Genomic DNA, 21,767 nt, shown 5'->3' on the forward strand with positions numbered 1-21,767 from the left:
TCATGCTTGAGGCAGTTTAATGTGAAAACACTGGGTTATTAAACCCAGTAAGTGATCTTTTTTTTCCAACACTTCTCATCACACAAGACCCTCCCCCCTGACGCAAGTATATACTGCATTATTATTTCGGCCCTGCCGTCACATTTTCTTAGGCAAATGCTGCCCGTTTGCTAATCTGTACAGTAGATCAATTAGCACATCCAGCCTTTCTACCATTACTTGCTTGAAAAAGTGGTTCCCCCACATTTCAGCCTCTTCCTTTGTAATTGGGGAGCTGTGAGACATGGGGATGTGCTTTTAGGCTGTCTGCCTGTGGTTTCATATATTCTGACCTCACAATTGCAGGTTGTGGGTCCAATTTCAGCCTGAAGACAAAAGCATATGTAAAGGATGGGTGTGTTTTTAAAAGACCGATGAAACAGTAGAAAGCATCAAATTAATTTCTCTTTGTCTTTCAGGCCCTTATTATCTCATACTGTTTTCTTCTCCCTTAACCGCCCCCATGTTAAACATTGCAACTGTCCCTGTGCTGTAATTGCACAAAGCAGGCTTGAGCTGACTAATTAGAAGAGCAGAAAAATGAGATGGCCCTCTGCTGACAGCCTGTTGCTTATCTCTTTCTCCTGTATCTTATGTCCCTGTTTATCATTAGCAACAATGTGCCAAATGTGAACTTATGATTCTACAATACAGACTGCTAATAACAAAATAAAAAGGACAATAAAAGTTCATATGGAAAAAGGAAATGCATCAGTACTGTACAATTTTGTAAATATATAGTGCATGTGAACATGTATATTGGTTTCTTTTTTGGACTTAAAGGGTTTTAGTGAAATTATATAACTAGCATCTAACTATGAAAATCTAAATAAACCTAAATCTAAATTATTCAGAATCACATCAGTTCCACTTTAAAATGAACACCATTAAAACAGCCTCCACACTCTCTGCTATAATGGTAAAATGTTACATGCCAGGTGCTTTTTCACCTGTCTATGTGGCAATGAAGGCTCAGCTATGTCCGTCTGTTCAGAAAATAAATTTCTCTGCCTCATAAATGTGTTTTAATACGGAGATTTGCCTCTGTGTCACTGTGTTAAGATGTGAACCATGCTGAAAGGGTTTAAATGTCAGTGCACAACAGTGAATTATTGATGGGCAAAAAATGAATCCTTTTATCAAGACAAATGAAATGCTCACATTTGTTAATAGGTGGCTAAAACAAAAATATATTGACATCATAAAAGGCTGTGAAGCTTCAAGAGTTGTTATTATTCCTTGAAAATGTCAAATGGACTCTTCTAGGAATTGACTTAAGCTGCTTCTAGGACCTGGTTAAACAGGTGTTTGAAATCCTGTCAGCCTTGGGTGAGCTAAACAGACGGTTGTGTGTGTTTTGACACGCACATCCTTTGTCATGCATATGATCCTGTATAAATTCCAAACCTCTTTGCGAGAGTAAATGAGTGTCTCACTAGTTTGTTTAATATTAATACTGTACTAATACTATTTAATATTAAACTGTAAGAAAAGATGGAACTGTAAGAAAAGATGAATAACTCTCAAAGCCCTCACACACACCTTTGTGACAGAATGGCAGGTCATGTCCTCATGTGTGTGCTTTCAGTTCAGCAAGATACCAGCTTGTGAATTTATTTATGAAATAAACCCCGTTCCTGCAGGATGTTACTGAACCATGTCTTCAACAGCCATAACATTAACACTTTGGTCTTTATATTGTATTAACTACTGTGCAGTTTTGCCTTAATTATTATATTCAATAGTTTAAAAAAACATTGTTTTTTACACAAGTAAAAGATTTACAGTGGTAATTACAGTGGAGAATTCTTTAGGCCAAAACCTGCACTTTTACTTGAATATTGAGTTTGTGTACTTCTACCACCTCTACACACAGTGAACAACATTTCACAGATATATAGGGCTGTGTAGCTGCAGGCTACTCAGAATGGCCATGCTGACACTACAGTAGAAATGGCTTTTGTTCAATGAATGCACAAACTGCAAATGGAGATGTCAGTTCTACATCCATATGATGTGTATGCTTATGTGTGTTAGATTATGTGTGTCTGTGGTGAAAAAAAGAGCCCAAATGAAAAACAGCTGTGTTTCCAATGTTAGCCAGGAGCGTAAAACAGGAAATATGGCCCAGTTCTGTGAGCCTTGGAGGAGGGTTCAAGATCAGTATGAGATTGTCCTCTGGAGAAGCGCTGCAGTTGAAAAGGGCATTTGTTTATCGCTTACAGGCTGTTAGTGAGGTATGTTAAACTTTTCCACAACACAGTTAACATGACTTCTGCTCAAAGAGGTTTTCAGTTAGCTGCATAAACAGTCAAAGGTTAAGAGTGTGTGTGCGCGCGCAAGCTTATTATTCAGATGCCCATGTCGTCATTGTTAAAGTGGATATGGTAACCATAAGAGTCGAGCAGTGTCCTTGCCATGCAGAAGAACAGAAGATTAGGAGTTTATTCTTTTTGCAACAATCATGAATTAAAAAACAATATTTAGAGGGCTGGTTTGATTGATTCTCAAAGGGCTAGTATTGCAAACAAAGAAAAAAGAGTTTGGGCAAAGATGTGCAGACAACCGATTATTATCTCAGCAAGGTTATGCAACACCTTACCCCTATCTTGGGCCGAGATCATGCTGCTGCTCATGGTGCACTTGGCAGATATATAAAGTGTACAAGTGTATCAAGTGTATTAAAATTTCACAACAATGGGTTAGGCACAGAGACATCAGGGTTATCTGTATGCACCAAATACATGCAGTTAGGGTTAATTAGAAAGTTGTGTTTTGACTGTTTCCTTAATGTCACATGATGTATGCCACGCTTTTGTGGGTCATTGTGGACTAAACATCAGGTGATGGTCTTAGACTCGTTACAGCCGCTTCATGTCATCAGACAGTATTACTTATGTTTTGTGTGTTCTTGGCTGCCTATAATAATGACCTGTATACTTGTATTTTAAAGGAGCACAGCCTCAATTCATTCAAATCAAATAATCAAAATATGTCCCTGTTTTTAGGTTTTACTAGTTGAGCTCTTATTTTTCGAAATCCAGTTCTGAGGGACGCTAAATGCTGATTTACCTTTTCAGTAATATCACAAATGATTAATGGCACTCTCACGAATGCTTACTGTTGACCTTTTTTTATGTTACCATCATTATTTCCACCATACAGCCTGTGCCATTTTAGGCCACTCCTTGAAAGGTGAATAAGATGATTAATGTGTGCATGGACAACACTACCACCTCAGAGCAGCCCTTACTGCTGTATCTCTGACATACACTTTCTGTCCTACATGTCACACAGAAGTCTGGCATTGCGGCCCATTCTAATTGTTACAACCTCAAGGGTTACCCTTGAGTGGCCATTATGTAATTTGTGCAGACAAGAAATCCACATCCTTCCATTACGTGCTATTTCTTTTGTTTGCTTTCTCTCTACAAGTGACCATTATGTCTGCAGTGTGCATGAGACTCCTTCTCACTCGTCTCACCCACCAATTACAAGTGAAGAAACCGTCTATGCATTTTCTTCAGTACAATAAGCCTGGCATGTTTTTTTTGGCTGAGCACCGATTAAGCCTTTCAAATCCCCGTAATCTACACCATACTCAGAAGGTTTTGAGATCAGATTCAACCTAATTGCCATTTTGAATGCAGAACTTGACCAGCATAATTGCTGCCTAACTGTAGAAGGAATAGATGAAGATTCAAAATGTTATCCTGCAATGGGCTTATGCCTATAGGAAATATAATAGATGATGTTAATAAATGCTCAGTAAGCACGGTGAATTAATGTGTGAAGGAGCACTTCATTCGGAATTGTAAACAAGCATTACTGCAGTTAGGTTGAACACAACACACATTTTCCCTGACACTTCCCAACACAGTCCACTACGTGCATCAGTGTTTTACGATGCACAAAGGGTCCAGTGTTTATAGTTACAGCTGAAAGGGACCGGAGTTGCTTTTATTTCAGTGGCAAATCAACGTTTTGCCAGTTCAACTTGGTTGCATAAATGTCTAGCAACTGTAGTGTAGTTGTAGGACATGTACTACGTACACAAGCCAAAAACAGCCCTAATTCTTTCATTCAGTTGAGAATCATGCATTCATGTTGATGTTAACATGATCAACTATATGTGAAAGTGATGTGTAGGTGCCGTTTATACAGTCAGAAAACACAGATTGGCCCTTCATAATGAATCTCCTCTCCTCTCCTCTTCAGGTGTGTATTAGTGTGAGTACAGGATATATCATACATCTTGCAGCCACACAGAAAACAAAGCGAATTGTCATTTGCGTTGGCTGTGCCAACATTCAAGGTTTATAAAGCTTTATGTGCGTAAAGTGTAACTATCTCTGGTCATGGGTCTGTGTTACTTAAAGCTACAGTACAAGTTGTGGTGTTAAACTTTAACACACAATGAAAGGCTGGAGGACAAGAATATTAGGTTAGATGTGAAATAAGTTATTGTTTTTGTCAAATCTACAGTGCTTGTGAAGTGTCTGGTGTTATATTTGACACTGTGAAGGCAAAGCAGAGGCTTTCTGGATATATGTTTTATAATGACACCAGCAATGGCTCTACTGCTTCATCTTTGTAAACATTCGAAACAAGATAGCCATACACCCATGCTGAATGTATTTTTTATTTAATTTACAGTTTTCTCAGACAAGTTGGTTTATCTGGCTATATGTGGGTGTATAGCTACAAAATTATAGGGGGCGCTTTCCCTCGTCAAATGTTGTGATGACTCTTCCCCCCTCTCTGACCCCTTTCCTACATGGGCTATTGCTTTATAACAATGTCACCTGACTTCCTCCTTTGCTCCTGTCATAATTACTTCCACCACTATGACCTACATAAATATGGGCTATATAAACATAGTGGCACCTTTGGTCTCCTCTGTCTTATGTAATCTTTAACCTGGGAGACAGTGTACTGTAATTAAAAAGGAAAAGCTGCTGCCAAAAATTTCGGTTTCAAGCTACTTTAGTTATTAGAATTTCAGAGAAAACTCAAGTCGCTCCACTTGCTGCGCTAATTTGCATCAAGTGGAGAAGTTAAAGTACACTGTAGAAGTACCAGGTTTATTGATTCATACATTGGTCACTCTCATTTAGCTTTAAATGGATGTTACTGAAGAGCTTTAGGGAAAGAGTATAATCAGTGTCATCACTATCTGCCACAAATCCACAGCAGGCTTTTTTACCTAAATGGCAGAGATGTACGGGTCAAGCCCTGGCAGGTATGAGTCAGAGACAGCAATTATATATTAATTTGTTGTTTTATTCCATGACATTGCTTTAGATGATGAAGGATCCCCCTGTGAGCCATTTGTAGTAGTTCGTATAACGCTGAATGTTGTCAGCCTTAGTAACCAGACTTTTACGATGTGATGACAGTGAATGCAGTGATCGTGTGGAAAAGCTATATGTATGATGGTGATGCTGAGGTACATCTTCAGTGTTGTTGTGGACCTTTAACATTGCCTTGATTCTCGGCTGTGAGATTAAGGGAGGTGGGGGTTGGTGAGAAATACAACAAAGGACGCCCCAAACTGTTGGGCAGCAGAAATTCCACATCAAGCAAAGATTAGTCTTTGGTTGCCTCAGTTCCCAAACACTTACACAGTGTTGTTAAAAGAAGAGTGGTACATGCCCCTGAGATGTGTTGCTGCCATCAAATTTAAAAGGGGTTTATATTTTATGTTTCAACATTTGAAATATTTGTTGGCAAAAATAGGTTAAAAATTGTTTGGTAAATCATGCTTTCTTTCTTTCTTTCTTTCTTTTTTCTTTCTTTCTTTCTTTCCAGCTTCTCCTGTTCTTTGTCAGTGTCCTTGGGTAAGATATTAAACCCTCAAGTTGCATCCGATGGATCAAGCCAGCACCTTCCACAGAATGACTTCTGTCATGAGAGTCTTTGTGTGAATGGGTGAATGAGAAACAACACTGTAAAGCTCTTTGGATAAAACTGCTATATGAGTGCAGATCATTTACTATTTAATGATTTTTCACAATCATCTTTTATGGCCATAGATTTATTGTTTGGTAACAGTGATGAAAATTGTTCAGGCAGTAGAGAAAAGATCCACATTGATAATAAAAGCTTCCCCTGGTAGGAGAAGCTTTTGTGAACGCTGCCAGTGGGCTCTAGAGCCTATTGACAGTTACATCTAAAAACGTTACCTCTTTAATACCTTTGTTTTATTGAGGTACTTTGCAAATGAATCACATTTACATACATACGAACCATTGAATAAAATCACTCCCTCTTTCTCATTTCCTGTCTGTATTCAAGACAAAACCTCAGGAAATTGCTCCTATGAACTCCTGACCTGGAGAAGATTCGGAGGAAATTGATTTGCCAGAGTGGGAGTAGGGATGAGCCTGTTATCTTTAGGGAACAAAAGTGATTTTGTTGAGTGTTGCAGTAAAGGCAGTAAGTATTGATTTGACACCCGTCATTACAATCTTACTTGCAGTATAATTACTTCTGTCCAGAGAGTGTACAAATGCTAAGGTCAGTGATTCACAGATATTCCCAGTGATGCTTAAAAAAAACTAACTACTGACAGAAATAGAATTTCACATTTCAAAATCCAATATTTTGCAGGATTAACAGTAATTTTCTATTGCTTATATGACTCTGGGAACCTTTAATTGCTTTATGTTACATGGCAAGTGCCCAAATTTGGTATTTTAATTTAACTCTTAATAGAAACAGTTTTTAAAACAAACAGACTCACCATTTTGGAGCTTTGCAATCAATATATTTTTTTACCAGTTTTCCTAAAGAGTTGCTATAATTAACACCCTGCTCTGTTGAAATGTACCATACATCATCCTCTGACAATGCAGGCACAATGATACAGTAGCTTGGTGCCTTTGCCTTGTAACTTGCCCTTATCCAAAACATGGTGCCATAGGTAATGTTTGTTTGCCCTGAACAAGACCACTGGGAATACCAATAACAGGCAGCTGAACTTTACAAGAGAAACAGGAGAAGACAAGCTTTGAACTCCTTCATCTTCAGCGGTCCTGACCTCCACTTCTGTAACTCACATTTGCACCATCTCCCTCTTTCTCTCTCTATTTCTGTCACAAATCTGTTCTGCAGAAAATTGTTCTCCTGCACAGAAAGCAAGGGTTTATGCATTTGGGCTGAGCAATTTAGTTTCAGTCAGCAGGTTTGTGTAAAGATGTGGGAATTGAAGAAATGGAATAGAAACAGCCCACGAAGCTCCAGCGGATGGAGCACTGAAATAAAATACTTAGAAATATATTTGCTATATCTGTTTGCAACATGTCTTCTATATGTATTTGTTTTGATAACTCCTGTGGATTAATCTTGCTTTCTACTGGCTAGTATCTTTTATATTGTGTTCCAATTAATACACGTAAACCTTTTGTATGAGGTTTTATGAAAACCCATTTCTGACAGGCTTTTAACAGGGAAATCCACTGCTGTAAAGTATGTGATGTATTCAACATGCAGAAGAGCAGAGTCACATTTATTTGGAAGAATTAAGTATGATGAGCATTGATTGTGTCCACTGTAACATCCTGTGTACTCCTGTCGACTTTTGACCTTCAAAAAATCAATCAGGGCAACTCACACTGCTATAAACTACTGTCTGTAGGAAAAATTATGGAGCCACTGAATCACTGAGATTTATGATCTAGATGTTTTATTGGTTAGTGGTGTTGACCACGCCTAAGAAGCAGGTGTTTGAGATGTGCTGGTGTGTGTGTGTCTCTATGTGGACGTTTTATCGATTGAACATTATTCCATTTCATGTCAATACTGACATATTATATATACATATATAATCGTTTTGAGAGTATTTGTAGATTCATCAATCATCAAATATACTATTGCATGATTGATGTTTATTGTGTTGATGTCAAAAAGTATGGCCATGTATGTTATTTATGTTTCTAATTTCAAAATAATAAGTGTAGTGTCACTGGCAGAGAAGCTGACTTTTGACCATTTTCCTTTGAGTAGAATCTGTTTGAACATTTACAACTGCAGCCGTGGTGTCAGAGATAAAGAGCCTGCTTGGTCCTGTGATGAAATAGTGCAGGCAGTAAAAACCTATTTCTGGCAAACTCTTTAAAGGTGGGAAATGTTCAGATGTATCTCCTGCAATTTACATGAATCAAATGATGATACACACCGCTATGATACTGCCTTTGTACAGATGAAATGTAACTGTTATCTGAAGTGGAAATTCACTGCTGTTGGTACTGACACATGAACTGACTGTGACACAGTTGAACCTAGGTGTCTGAAACCCACATAACAACTTTCTTCTGAGAAATTACAGTATGTACTATAAGGTACAATCTGTTCATCTTCTGAGAAATTGTATTTTAAGCAAAAATACAGTACTCTGAAAATGTGCAGTCATGTTTTATAGTATTGTTTCCCACAGGGCTTCTCTGCTAAATAACAGTGTTTCTTGCTGCTATGGGACAGTAAACATCGCTCGTGCTTCATTGTGGCTCACTTCATCAAATCTCATATGAGAATGCCTAGGCACGATGGCAGCATTGCATTCATTACTATGTAGCAATGTGTCTACATACAAACAAGGCAAACTGCTATATGTGCATGCAGCATGTCTGCAACGGACAGTGGAAACAGGTGAGCAACTAGCCATCTCTGAGAAAGTGACAGAAATGTTGCTGCTGATCAGATGCCAGAGAAAAATGTAGCACTAAAGTAATCAACATGCGAGAAGGATCTACTGTAAGCAACTACTTGTCATCATTTGCCCATGATTTTTGCACCAGTTGATCCTGCTGACGGCTGGCTCTACGTATTATATTATACATGCCCAAACCTTCCTGTACAGTATATAAACCTGTTAGAAGAATTTAATATTCTCACTCACTATTCCGTATGTAAGTTGCACAGCAGGATATCATCTTAACCACATTTATGATCCCTATTTCTGTGCATTTGAATAGATTTTATATACAGAATATGTACTCGTCACTAATACGTGCTTTGCTTATAGGGTGCTGTATTCATAAATAGTTGTCTTTATTCGTGATTTTTTGGGGAGGCAGAACTGTGACAGAGCTGATGGGACAGATGGTGGATGGATGTACAGGGATTGACTCATGACCCAAAACAACAGTTTTAAGAAGTCAAAAATAATAACCGTAATCTTAACAGCAGCACTGTCATTACTCAGTTTGTGTTTGCATATCTGAGTCATAATAAAGACTTTTAAACTGAATGAGGACTCATAAATGGAAATTTGACTGTTAGCAATGCATAATGCATGAATGGACTTGTATTTTGAGTGGTCTGGATAACAACGATGGAAAAGCCTTATTAAGATGAAATACTGCATCCACTCGTTGTTTACATGTTCTTTTTTTACATATTAATTTGTATTTTCTGTTGAGATTTTTTATTCCTGCTGTTTAACAATAATGGCCATCCCAGCTCATCTTAAGTACTCGTTATTTTTGCTGGAGTGGAGCTGTGAGAAAGGAATGCAGTGGAAAGACCAGAGGTGATTTGTAGGTGGATGCATGTCAGTGACACAGACACTTCACATTACTTTGCTTCAAAGCTGAAACTATAGTAAATTAAAGTATAAATGTAAAACTGAAAATCAAGCGAGGTCACAGAAAATGGATCAGATCACTGAGGCAACCCAAACCACTAATGGAGTCTACTGTGGGTTACTCAGTTGTAAGTAACAGCTGTTGAAAACTGCCTATTGAGATGCCTTCATTTCATGCTGCAAGTGTCGTCCTTGAGAGCATTTAAGTCCTAGGGAGAAAGGGAGGGGTGCTCTTTATCAAAAGGAGAGAGAAGAAGAAAATAACACGTATTCAAGTGTCAGCCTGGGCATTTAAAGACAGAATAGTGAGAATATACAGTTTTTGTTATTTATACCAGTCAACTCACACAGTTATGCCTCCCCTCATCCTGTCGTCTCATCTTGGTGTCAGCACGTTCCTGTGAGCCAGTAACAGGCGCCTTCCTCCACTCCTGACTTGGCTGCTTGCTTGACTGCAGGCTATAGTGCAGTCAGAGACCAGGCACTTACGTAGGGCCACGAGAATGACACTGTGTGCTCTGAGAGTGTGTAGGCACAGATGCATTCACATGTGTAGGCTTGGATGTGTTCTGTATGGATACACGTACACTAATCGTGTCAGTATGTGCACGTGCTTGTCTGTATTTGAGCATGTGTGGTGTCTGTCTTAGCTCCTACCATGTCAGTGAGGAGGTGTACTGTGCAGTAAGAGCAGTCAGCCTGCATGCAGGACTGGCCATCTGGACACATGATAAGGAGCCTAGTCCAGACATCAGTCTTTTTTTTCAATTCCTCTCGGTGTTATCGGATTTCTGTCATTCTGCATTCTGTCTACATATCAATCAACAATGATACACTGTATTTAACCATGTCACTCTTTCTCTCCTTTTTGTTGCCCATCCTTCTCCATCTGTCTGTTTATTTCTTTCTTTCTGAATCTTTCTCTCCACCTCTTGCTTTCCACTCCTTTCGACTCTTTTCTACCAATGCAGTTTGCTGTTTTGTGGTCCACAAGAGGTGCCATGAATTTGTCACGTTCTCCTGCCCAGGGGCTGATAAGGGGGCCGACACAGACGTAAGTACCCAAAGCCCAGCTGCTGCCTCTCACATATTTGTCAGTGAGGATGCGCCTTTCCGGTAATTACACTGAAGTACATACAGTGTATCACCAGTATCCAGGCCTACCACTTTTCTGAACTCACTGACTCTCTTTTCACAGCTGTGTGAAGTGGCATTGTTGAGCAGACAAAAACAAAAAATCTTCCTCTGACAAGATATAACATTCACCAGTTTGTGTTTGAACCTTGTGTAGAGGACAGAAATAATAAAAAAATGTTGTTTTTAGATACACAAAATCGATCACTGCTAATTTACACACAAACAAAAGAAAATATGTTGTTTAGGTGTTTCCTAGCTTAGCATGTCCTTTTAAATAGATGTCAGAATCAGCATCCAATTTGTTTGACCAAGTGTCAGTGGTAGAAAGTGGAAAAAGTACTTTGTTAAGGTACTTTACAATACTACAGTAATTTTTCATGTTTCTATACTAAAGAATATTTAAGCATGGCTACTCCATTACATCTAAGAATTAACATATGCATTGTCCAAAGTTGTGTTACCCAGTAAAGTCACAATACTTTACACATTTAAAAATATAACACTTTTGTCTTTTCTTTTTTAAAAATACTGAGACAGGAACTGCTTCACTAAACCAATCATAGTGCTACAGTGTTAGTCCCTTGTACCTTCAGTAAGAGCAGGGCTCTTCCTGTACAGTTGCTTGTGTATACATAGAATGTGACCCTGGATTCTTGTAGATCTCTTTAAGTTAATGCAAATATTAAATTCAGGTGACTCATGGCTCAGTCACAGTCACAGTAGTAGCAGTTCATTCGGTATCAATCGAGTTACTAGTTGCTACATTTAGGAAAAGGTTATAACCTCAACCCCTCCAAACAGAAGGGAATTCTCTCCCTATCATGCTACATTCTGCTGTCAAACCAATCATTTTGCTACAAACTAAAGGGGCTTGTGACTTTATGATATATTGACATTGACCTTCTTCTACAGATGGGTTGTTGGAGTTCATGGTATAACTGTCAAAAATTGTTCAAATTTATCTAGCAGGACTGAGTTCAGACACAAGCAGACTGACTTTACTTATTACTATGTCATTAGCAATAACCTTATGTCGATAGAGAGAGTATTAATAGTTGTCCAGATTTATTGATTAGCATTAGTTTGCTGCTGGATTATTCAATCAGAGTATTGATCTATTGAAGGGGCCTTGCTAATAAAGTATTTTTTTTATTGCTTCAAAACCCTGTTAGGAGGATAGCTTTTATTGGATGATACTGTAGATTTTCAAGAAATAGAAATTACAATGTTACTAGGTGCTACTACCAGCTATGTGCCATTAACTACTGCTTGTCTACTTCAACTCCATTTACATACCTGCTTGCCTTCTGAGTGCGCATAGGATATCAGTGTTACACTGGCACAGCCTGGCCTCTGAAACTGGAGATATGTCAGTGTGTCATTCAGGATCATCCACCCAAATGCTTTAAATAGAGAGAACCGTGAATGACATGGAAGCCGCAACAGCGATTAATGGTCTGAGCTATGAGTCAAGTGGACTCAGAGAAGTGAAAGAACATCAGGTTCATCGATAGTTTAAGTAGTTTAACTTTGACATGTGCAATAAAAATTTGGGGAAAAAAAGTTTCCCAAATTGCTATTGCACGGTAAACACCTTTGTTAATTATTTGACTATGTCCATTCAAGGGTTTATTACTTAATCATGTATAATTCTTTTGCAAATTTGAAGTTGTTTTCTTTCATATATCAGTTTCCCTTTCACTCAAAACTCATTTCAGTGTCCTCATTTTGCTATGGTCAAGCAGCCTTGAATATATTTGCCATGTCCCACTTAAATAAAAAACAATTTAACATGCTGTGTACTTCAACAGTTAAACAGTGCCTAAAAGAAGAGGAATGAATGCACAGAGATTAAATCTGACTACTGTAAACTAAATTTGAGCACCTTTGAGATTCAGATTATTCTGAAACTCAAACTGTCTTGCGTTCATGCAGACACGCTGCATGATTTTATATTTACAAAATTCTACACTCCCTGTGACCACATGGCCACCACAAATCAAATCTGTCCTTTTAAGAAAGCATGTTATCTCTTGCCACATCAAAAAATGAAATACTCCCCTTTAATATACATTTCTGTGCACTAAGCAGTACTGTTGCCAGGGGCAACCACACATAGTACATGGCCTGCTGCCTCCCGGGCATGCAATCCAGTAAGGCAATAACTCCCATGGCCTGCAAATATCCTGAAGATCTGTAGTATCTAGGATACCTGCATTTTATGACTCATGTCTGTGTTTTATAACTTTTTAAGGGAGAAACAAAGTGTGCCCGAAGATGCCAAAAATTGCCACTAGATCTTTTAAGGAGCCGTCTTGACAACAGCTAGCCCTGATTTTACTATGAATATATTTTTCTCAAAGGAAATGCCTCAGGGTGTTGTTTCAAGTGCAGGATAGCTGCAGATATTCACATGTGATAAATGCTCTGTACAGAAAAGGTAAAATCAGTTCACGTAGAATTGTACTCATACACCTGTATCTGCTGTATATTTAGAATTCTTCAGCATATGTGAACATGTAGTCTGTCTCTAAGTATCATAATGCTGCATTTTCATAGCAAACAGGATGGCACACTGTAATGGAGTATAAAATAAGAATAAAAAATTATCAAACAATAGCAAAGGCTGAAGTGTTTGCTATAAAAAGTATTTTTGAGTTTGAGGTAAGGTTTCTTTAAAGTCATGTGATTAAAACTGAACCTGTGTTATTACTAGTCATATTAGCATTTGCTCTGATTAAAGCACTTAATTTAGGGAAATGTTTTGTTTAACTGTTGGGTACAACAACACGAGCAACTCAAGTAAGTTCAGCGCTTTACAAGATGAGCACATCCATAATGCAAATGCTTCCTGTTACACTACAGGGACTCAACAGATGAAACTGAGAGGTTTGATGTGTGTCCTTTTGTGTGGGTGTGTGACTGGTGAATCATTGATTTCCACTTAACCAGTGCAACACATATGGCCTGGGGCAATCTGCAAGTGTTTTTACACTGATTTCCCCCATGCATATGCAACAACCCACCCACCCACCCACACACACACACACACACACACACACACACACACACACACCCTTACAATAAGCTTCCCCTCAGTAATAATGATATAGTACTATAGCATGCACACACAGACACACACACACGCACACACATGGACAATCTCCCCCCCAGCCCCTTGTAGCTGTTCAGTGCCTTGGCAGAGTAACAGAGTTAAGCTGAAGCTCAGTGCCCTTTCTGTCTCCTCTGCTTGGAAACAGAAAGGAACTGACCTGAGGTTGACATGACAGTATTATAGAGCTCAGCCGCTCAGAAAATACGGTAATGCCACTTTAAATAGCTATAAAATGTATGCAAGGAGGTCGTCCTCAAAATCAACCAGTAAAATTGGATGTTAATGGTAGAGTGGTGTCCAAAATGCAGCCTCTTAATCGCTGAGTTAAAGGGCTGTGATCATGTGGTGAACAAGGCTTTCAGATATTTTAATGAAATCTCATTTGTAATTTGAATAAGTAATTTAATATCTTAAATGGCAAATAACACAGGACAAGATAGTTGTGACAGACTCCAGCGGGTCGGGGAAAAATAGGTGGTTTGATGACAAGGGTTGGGACACAAGGACACTTGCTGGGAATTGAAAATGAGATTAAAGTGGAGTTGAGCTAAATTACATCCTATGAGCCTCAGGCATCTTGGGTTGTCAGACGCAATGGAGGCTTCATCTTTATTTCCTTGGTCCATTTGCTTCTAGCAAGGGTGTTGGCCATCGTCTGTAAAGTAACCTGTTTTGGCCCAAATGTTTTCTATGAACACCCTGCCATTCTGTTCACAACTTTTCCTGCTGATGGTGCAACAACGTGAACGAGGTTTAGTAAGGCTTTCCACACATGCCTATCTCCAGCAACGATTTTTTGCACTTCTAGCAGGTGTTTCCAGGCCAGATGAGATTATAGTCTCTCCAGCGTATTCTGGGTGTACCCCAGGGTCTCCCACCAGCTGAGCATGCCTGGAATCCAATGTGTGTGTGTGTGTATGTGTGTGTATTTATGTATATATGTTTCCCTGCAACCATAGTCCCCATTTAGAATGGAAGAGTGTTATTGCTGTAATGTGCTTTTCAGTTACCAGAAAGCTCCTGAAGAACCCTTTTGTGGTTTGCCTGGATGTAAATCTAGCCATGTTCGAAAGTGTGATGTAATTTCCAATGTCATCACTGTAAGTCAGCCTCCCACCATGTAATGAGTTGAATCCCAGTACATGTTTTTCCACACCTTCTATTGCCAGCCTCAGCACAACCACCACTTCCAAGGAAACACGGTCATGGTTGGATTTTATCTTGTCATGTCCTGCAGGGCCTTGTCAAGCTACACCGTTTTAACATATACGATAATTGCATGCAAACACAGGACATAAAATCATGATGTGAGAAGTACCAGATAGGATTATCTCTGTGCCTGGAAACTAGCCGCAGCCTGCAGTATGGGCACAAGACATGCATAACAGCTACTCATGTCTTGTCACAGGGAATAAGAGAATCTGTTGTACTCATTTACAGTAATGTGTTTAATAACGTTTGGCCACCTTTACAAAGCTGTATTTCTTTTAGTAGATGTGACGCCCTCTGGTATGATGTGGTGGGTTTCACAGACAACATTGTAGATGAGAAATCAAGAATTGAGGTAAAAATCCTTACAAAATGCGAGTCTTTTACTGACAGACTGGAGAACGTTCAAGGGGACACAGTTTAGGATAGAGAGTAGGTGGGTGGGAAAGGACATGGAAAGGAGATTTAATTTCCAGATAATACAGCAGATACAACATGACGCACTGCATAAATGCCAAGTCCATTGCAAAATTTGATTTTAAGAGCTGATTGCATTAATGCACTGCTCCATCCTCCACTTTTGGTAAAATCCTCCTGCTGATAGATGCCCTGGGACTAGAAATACTGAATGTTGATTTTGTTTTATCTCAAGGTTTCTTCTTCTTTAATTAACAAAAGGTACTTTAGGCTATGATTATTGCCAGAGTTATTAGGCTAAAGGACACGACAGACTGCATCTTCAAAAAAATGGAGGCCACAAATTTATGAGAAATCATCCTCTCAGAATAAGCTGGTTTTCCTACGCTAAGACAAAAGTGCTGTTGATAATAAATTTTGATCAAACCTGTTGACCATGCATCATATGGTTGTTGCTTTTGTCTCATAAACCTCTGAAGGAGTCTGAAGGAATTAGGTCTCCTGAGTTTTATTCAGTCCAATATAAATGTGTGGGCTTACAGTGGAATTCTCTATTTCTCTAACAATTTTATGTATACACACAATTAAAGATGTGTGCGAATATAATCGCACGAGTGCTCACAATACAGATTGCTATTTAAACCTTAAGCCTTCGTCAATGAAAGTAGAGCTAAACACATACAGATGAGAAAAGATGTTGTTTTGATTTCCCATGCTCCATGACAGGCAAGAATAAAAAATAAGAACATAAAAGCTAATTATTCTGTCTGGGAAGTGTTTATAGAGTTGAACTGTGGATCATAACAATAATCTTTCCTTAGGGATTTGAGCATCAGAGACACTGAGGTCTGTAAAGGCAGTTAAAAAAGTGGGATATTGATCTTTTGATCATCCTGTTGTGCTTGCCAAAACAAAGACAGGGATTCATTTATAATCAAGTTACCTGCACTGCAGTATGCCTTCATGCGATTACAGTATGACAGCAGTTCTGGTAAGACATAGTTCATGTCAGTATTTTAGCAAAACTGAAGATCTAATTCAGAGCAAACAGAGTTAGGTCCCCCCCCCAATAAATACTACCCCAAACTGTACTTTGAATTTCCTAAAGTAATGCAGAGAGAGTCTCTTAGCTGTTGATTGTAAGCATCATTACAAATACTCAATGTAATTTGCCTTTTTTAGCATATTTATTCAGAATTTTCGCAAGTTGCTATCCAATATTTTGATGTATTAATTCACACCGTAACGTTGTTACTGCACCTTGTTTCTACCACGGTGATCTTTTAATGTTTAAATGGTAATATTTTGTGACTTTATATTAGAAATATGCTTGTTTTTGGTGATTATTCTTGTTGACTGATGGCTGATATGGTGACGTATGGAGAGTCCCCTGTGGTGCCTATTGATGGTATTTTTATTCTCTAGGATCGTAATGAACACTAACAGATCTTCTTGTCTTCAGAGCCTCTATTGTTAATGGTCTGTGACGTCTCTGTCTAAAAAGAGGTTTGTTCAAGGGTTTGCTGGGGGAGACGATGCTCTCAAGTCCGTGTGTGCATGTGAGTGTGTGTGTGTGTTTGGTAGCGGTGGAGGATATCAGATGGGTGGTTGCACTGGGGAAATGTTTTCCATTGAAGTATAAAACTGGTGTTACAGCAGTGTAAATATACATGGTTTAAACTACATTTTACAGAGAAAATCTCCTGTTACACTTGACCTTTAAAAAATATGGCATTACTTAAAACCTATTTTAAACACTGGTGCGTGGCAGTAACTACAGTAAAAGAAACTTCAATCCCAGTGAAGGCTATATGTACAGTATGCATGTTTGTATTCTTGTCTTTATTTATGCCTTGGGAACTGAAAAGGGTCTTATTAGTCATCTGGCCCTTAATCCATCATGTTTGTACTGTTTGGAACAAGTCAAACAAGTCTTTAATATTACCACGTAAACCAGTTTTTGTTGAGCCTGAATTAAAAACTTCAGAAAGGAGTAGGAATAATCTGTCTAATAGGTGAAACAACGTTAAAGAAGGCAAAGGATCATGTACAGACATTTACTTTTTGGTTCATGTCCAAAAAGTAGGCTACAGCAGCTCTATTTTAGTTGCTGAGGTAATAACATACTGTACATGTTTTACTCGTTTAATACATAAGGCCTTTCAGCACAAAAATAAAACTTGACACAAGCTTTGAATTCTTAACATCTCACTGCTCTCTAACCTTACATTTGAATACAAAAACCAAGCTTCTAACTTAATTTGGCAAAAAGTTACCAAGCAGATAGTATATTTAGTTCTTCACTATTATATTGGGCAGCGGTCACTATTATACCCCTCATCTGCAGTTCAAGAGTTTGAACTGCAGATGGGGAGAGTTTTTCATGAACAGTACCAGTATTCATTTTCCACCATTTATTTGCACACCCTTTTAGAGACATCTAGAAGTAACCACTATGTGGAGGTTCTGGGTTTGACTGGAGACAAGCTTAACGAAATGTTTGATAAAGTGATCCAAACAAAAAAAAAAAGAATTTTTTTGGAGGACCAGCTCATAGCTCTTTCAGTCACTGACAAATGCTGCCACACTTGTGCGTTCTCAGCCCATATTTTAAACTGTTACATAAATTTGTGTTCTGTCTGTGCTGTGCGTAACCCAGTAGTGTAAAGACTTGAAGAAATATGATCTAAATAAAGATATTTAGACTGTGAGATTGGAATTTGTAAAATTCTTGTGTTTAATAAATTAACCTGGTTGCAATCCCTGTCATCTGGGTCTGTAGCTTTGAGCCCTTTTTGAAATCCATCTGGTGACTGTGTAGCAGGATCATTTGCCAGTTTCATAACCCTCATAATCACAGCAAATCTTTTTATTCGCAGTGACATTTGTAGTTACCAGTCAAACAAGGGCAAAAAGTACAGTTTCTCAGCTACAATGTGCTGTAACCTCAGCTTGCACCTCATCTGTTTCCGGTTTGTTTACTGCACACTGGCCAATGCAGACACAGTACCTTGTTAAACAGTTTTTTTGATAGAGTGGCAACATGCCCAGGGTGTACCCCGCCGTTCGCTTAGTGACAGCTGGGATAGACTCTGGCACCACTGCCATGCTTCACAGGATAAGCAGTTAAGAAAATGGATGGATAGGTGTACCTATTGAAATTTGAACAACTAGGTAATAACAGACATTGTCCTGATGGCCTGTCCCTGATGCTTTCTTGAGTAGAAGATCTCTGTCACAGCAGTTGATATTCCTCTGTAAATATTAACATTTTGGCTGCAGCAACTTCACACTGGCTATTGCATTGTGAGTCAAGGAATCATTAACCAACTTTAAGTGTCAAGGCAGGTTAATAGAAAACTTTTCAATATAAAATCTTCAAATCACAAATTAAATAACTAAGGCAAAAGAACACTTAGAGCTTCACATCCCTGTGTATTCAGTGTCTTTCTGTAGCTGTAGGGACACTCACTAACATAATACACTCTCTAGGACTTTCCCCTAATTTTAACCATCACAACTAAACCTAACCCTAAATCCTAAAACAGACCTCTGAAATTATGATAACGGTCAAATATTTCTTTCACTCCTCACTATGTACACACACACACACACACACACGCAAAGAAACACACACACACACACACACACACACACACACACACTATTCAAAATGATGCACTATACAAATACACACTTGTGTACACACAAACACATTCCATCAGCCCCTCTGAGGTACTTCCAACCATGCAAAGTATCACTAATGACCAGCACATGGGAAAGTTGGAACTGCTTTTGACCCTGAATCATCTTTGTGTTGCTGATCCTGCAGGATAGGAGCTTTTCTCACAGTACAATGATTATTGCCAAAGCATCTGTGTCTTGTAACCAACATGGGTGGAGTCTGACTGACACCATTACAGGTACAAGTGAACTATATTTCACTATTGGTGGTCGTGTAAAGGTAATCACATGATTTACTGTATTTAAGGCTCAGCCAATAAGGCAGACATGCTATAACTGTGCAGCAAGTCAGTGCACACAAAAACAGTTATAACAGATGCTGCAGAGGCTCTGAAATCTAAACTTGGCCTCAACTGTAACAGTGAAGCTTGAAGCTGAACCAGCACTAGATCTGAAGTTCAGCACCAAAAATAGAGTTACAGATACAGTAGGTTACCCTTCCTCTCTCCTCCTTTATCTCCAGAGACTTTGATACAGTTTTCGGTACTTGTTATGTATTACAGATAAATAATTATTTAATTGTTTTCACTGCATCAGGCAAAGATTATAGATATTTAGTGAAAAGTTATTTTGCTGTTTCCAACATGTTTGCAATGCACTTCAACAGGGCACTGATTAAATCGTTGTTGGCATTTACTGAAAGTATTTAAGGGAATTCAGTCTCAAAGAATAAAGAGGTGAGAATAAGTAATTTGAAGATTTGCCTCTTACTTATTTGTTATTCAGCTAATCACTGAGTATTTTGGTTTTAGTTTAACAAAACAGTGACTCACTAATGAAACAGTATCATTATGCTGATTGATGCTTACTGATTCAATTTCAGCGATGCCATTATATCTTTAAAGAAAATGGCAGTGAGAAAGAACACATCAGTGTTCGTGCACATTAGAAGAAATAGAATTATGAGATCCCCCACCCCCCCATCCCTTTTCTTTTTAGACCAGACAGAACAGTGTTTGCTGAATTTTGGGGCTGCCTGATGTTTTGCAGTGCTAAAGAAGCAATAGTATCTATTTCTCCAGCACATAATTTAATCCCCACAACACACAAATAAACACACTACAGCTGCAGGCACTAAATTGATTGCATGGACAATGTCTAACTTTATTGAGCTTTCTGCAATCCACAGCAGAGGACGCAGATAGTAGTGCCGACCAGCTAAGGCGCTGCCCCTGTCAGCTGGCTCATTACTGTGAAAAAAGACTTTGCCAAGACTTTGGCTTTTAGATAACTTTTTGGAACCCATCTTGTGAAGTTGCTTTAATTATTAAGCATCTGACAGATGGCCTGTGTCTGATAAGCCAATTTACTCTTGACTTTTGGCAATGGAAACGTGACCGAATAATCCAGCCGACCTTCTTTTTTTAGTTTTCCCTTTAGTTTTTTTTTTTCTTCTACCTTTTCATGTACTGGATAGGAGGTTGGCATAAAAAGGCCTGTCCTCTCCTGGTTGTGTGGATGTCACTCCCTCTGGATGTGTGCATCGTTATGCTAATGAGCTAGCATCTTCCGATGAACACATTTCTGCAGCATTGATGGGTAGAGCTACATACTGGCTGTCTAACACATGTTTTATACAACTCCTTTACTGTTTTTGCTACTTGTGATGTTAAAAGAGCATTTGTACATTTCTGCATTCATAATATGTTAGGTGTAGAGTTAAGTTTACAACCCCTTACCTGAAATGGTATAAGAGATGCAAACCAAATTGGTTAATTTTTAAAAAAAGTTGTAGTAACATAATGATATATATTAGGACAAACATTTGAATGTTGATAAAAGGCTTTTATTTGTTTTTCTGACCAAAGAATATTTGAAAAGGGGGTCTCTCACTCTCACACTCAAACACACACACACACACACACACACACACACATAAATAAATATTATTTTTGGTTTTAATCTATGTTTTTCAACTGATGTGGCTGAATTTTTGACTCTTATATCAATTTTTTCATATTCATCAGTGTATATTTACGATATGTACTGGTGTATATTTACATCAATTATATGAACTCCAACAGTATGTGTGATTTGCACTTTAGAAAGATTGCTTTCAGGTGGCCCAGATTTTTGTTCTAAAAAGGATTTCCTCCAAAACTTTTAGGTGTTTTGGATCATAAAATCTTCAACTCAAAGCAGCAACCAACCAAAATATTTGCACAATTGCTTAACAGTGTCCAATAATTTAACGACAGCATTCTTCTGAAGGCTTTAGCTTTAGTTGTACATATTGTCAAAATAGCACTTACGAGCGATATGATAGATTGAATCCATTTATATATACAAAGTCAGCAAAATGAGCCTTGACAGCTATTAAAAATGTCAGCTATTATCTCTGTCTCTTCAAGCAGGCAGATGTGTTAACAGATAGCACACAGCAAGGAAAACCCCCTGTGAGCTTTGGCGGCAACCTGCCCTCCCTCTCAGCACTCAGCAGCTTAGTGAAAGGCCAAGAGGAATCAGGGAGATGATTTATACACTAAAAATAGTAACCTTGCCTAGGCTAACACCTTATGT

At 38.5% G+C, this 21,767-nt stretch overlaps 1 protein-coding gene and 1 long non-coding RNA gene across 4 annotated transcripts in view; one reads left to right on the forward strand and one right to left on the reverse strand.

Annotated features, from left to right (window-relative positions):
* The window catches only part of prkcaa (protein kinase C, alpha, a), a 109,171-nt gene that overhangs the window by 30,877 nt on the left and 56,527 nt on the right, over positions 1-21,767 (forward strand). For all 3 annotated transcript variants that reach the window (XM_067497641.1, XM_067497639.1, XM_067497640.1), the window contains exon 3: positions 10,597-10,679. In XM_067497641.1, coding sequence (XP_067353742.1) covers positions 10,597-10,679 — 83 coding nt within the window. The remainder of the gene's footprint in view (positions 1-10,596; positions 10,680-21,767) is intronic.
* The window catches only part of LOC137123617 (uncharacterized), a 53,459-nt gene that overhangs the window by 13,569 nt on the left and 18,123 nt on the right, over positions 1-21,767 (reverse strand). The gene's annotated exons all lie outside the window — the stretch shown is intronic.

The sequence above is a fragment of the Channa argus genome, chromosome 3 (assembly GCF_033026475.1).
Source record: "Channa argus isolate prfri chromosome 3, Channa argus male v1.0, whole genome shotgun sequence".
Classification (NCBI taxonomy): domain Eukaryota; kingdom Metazoa; phylum Chordata; class Actinopteri; order Anabantiformes; family Channidae; genus Channa; species Channa argus.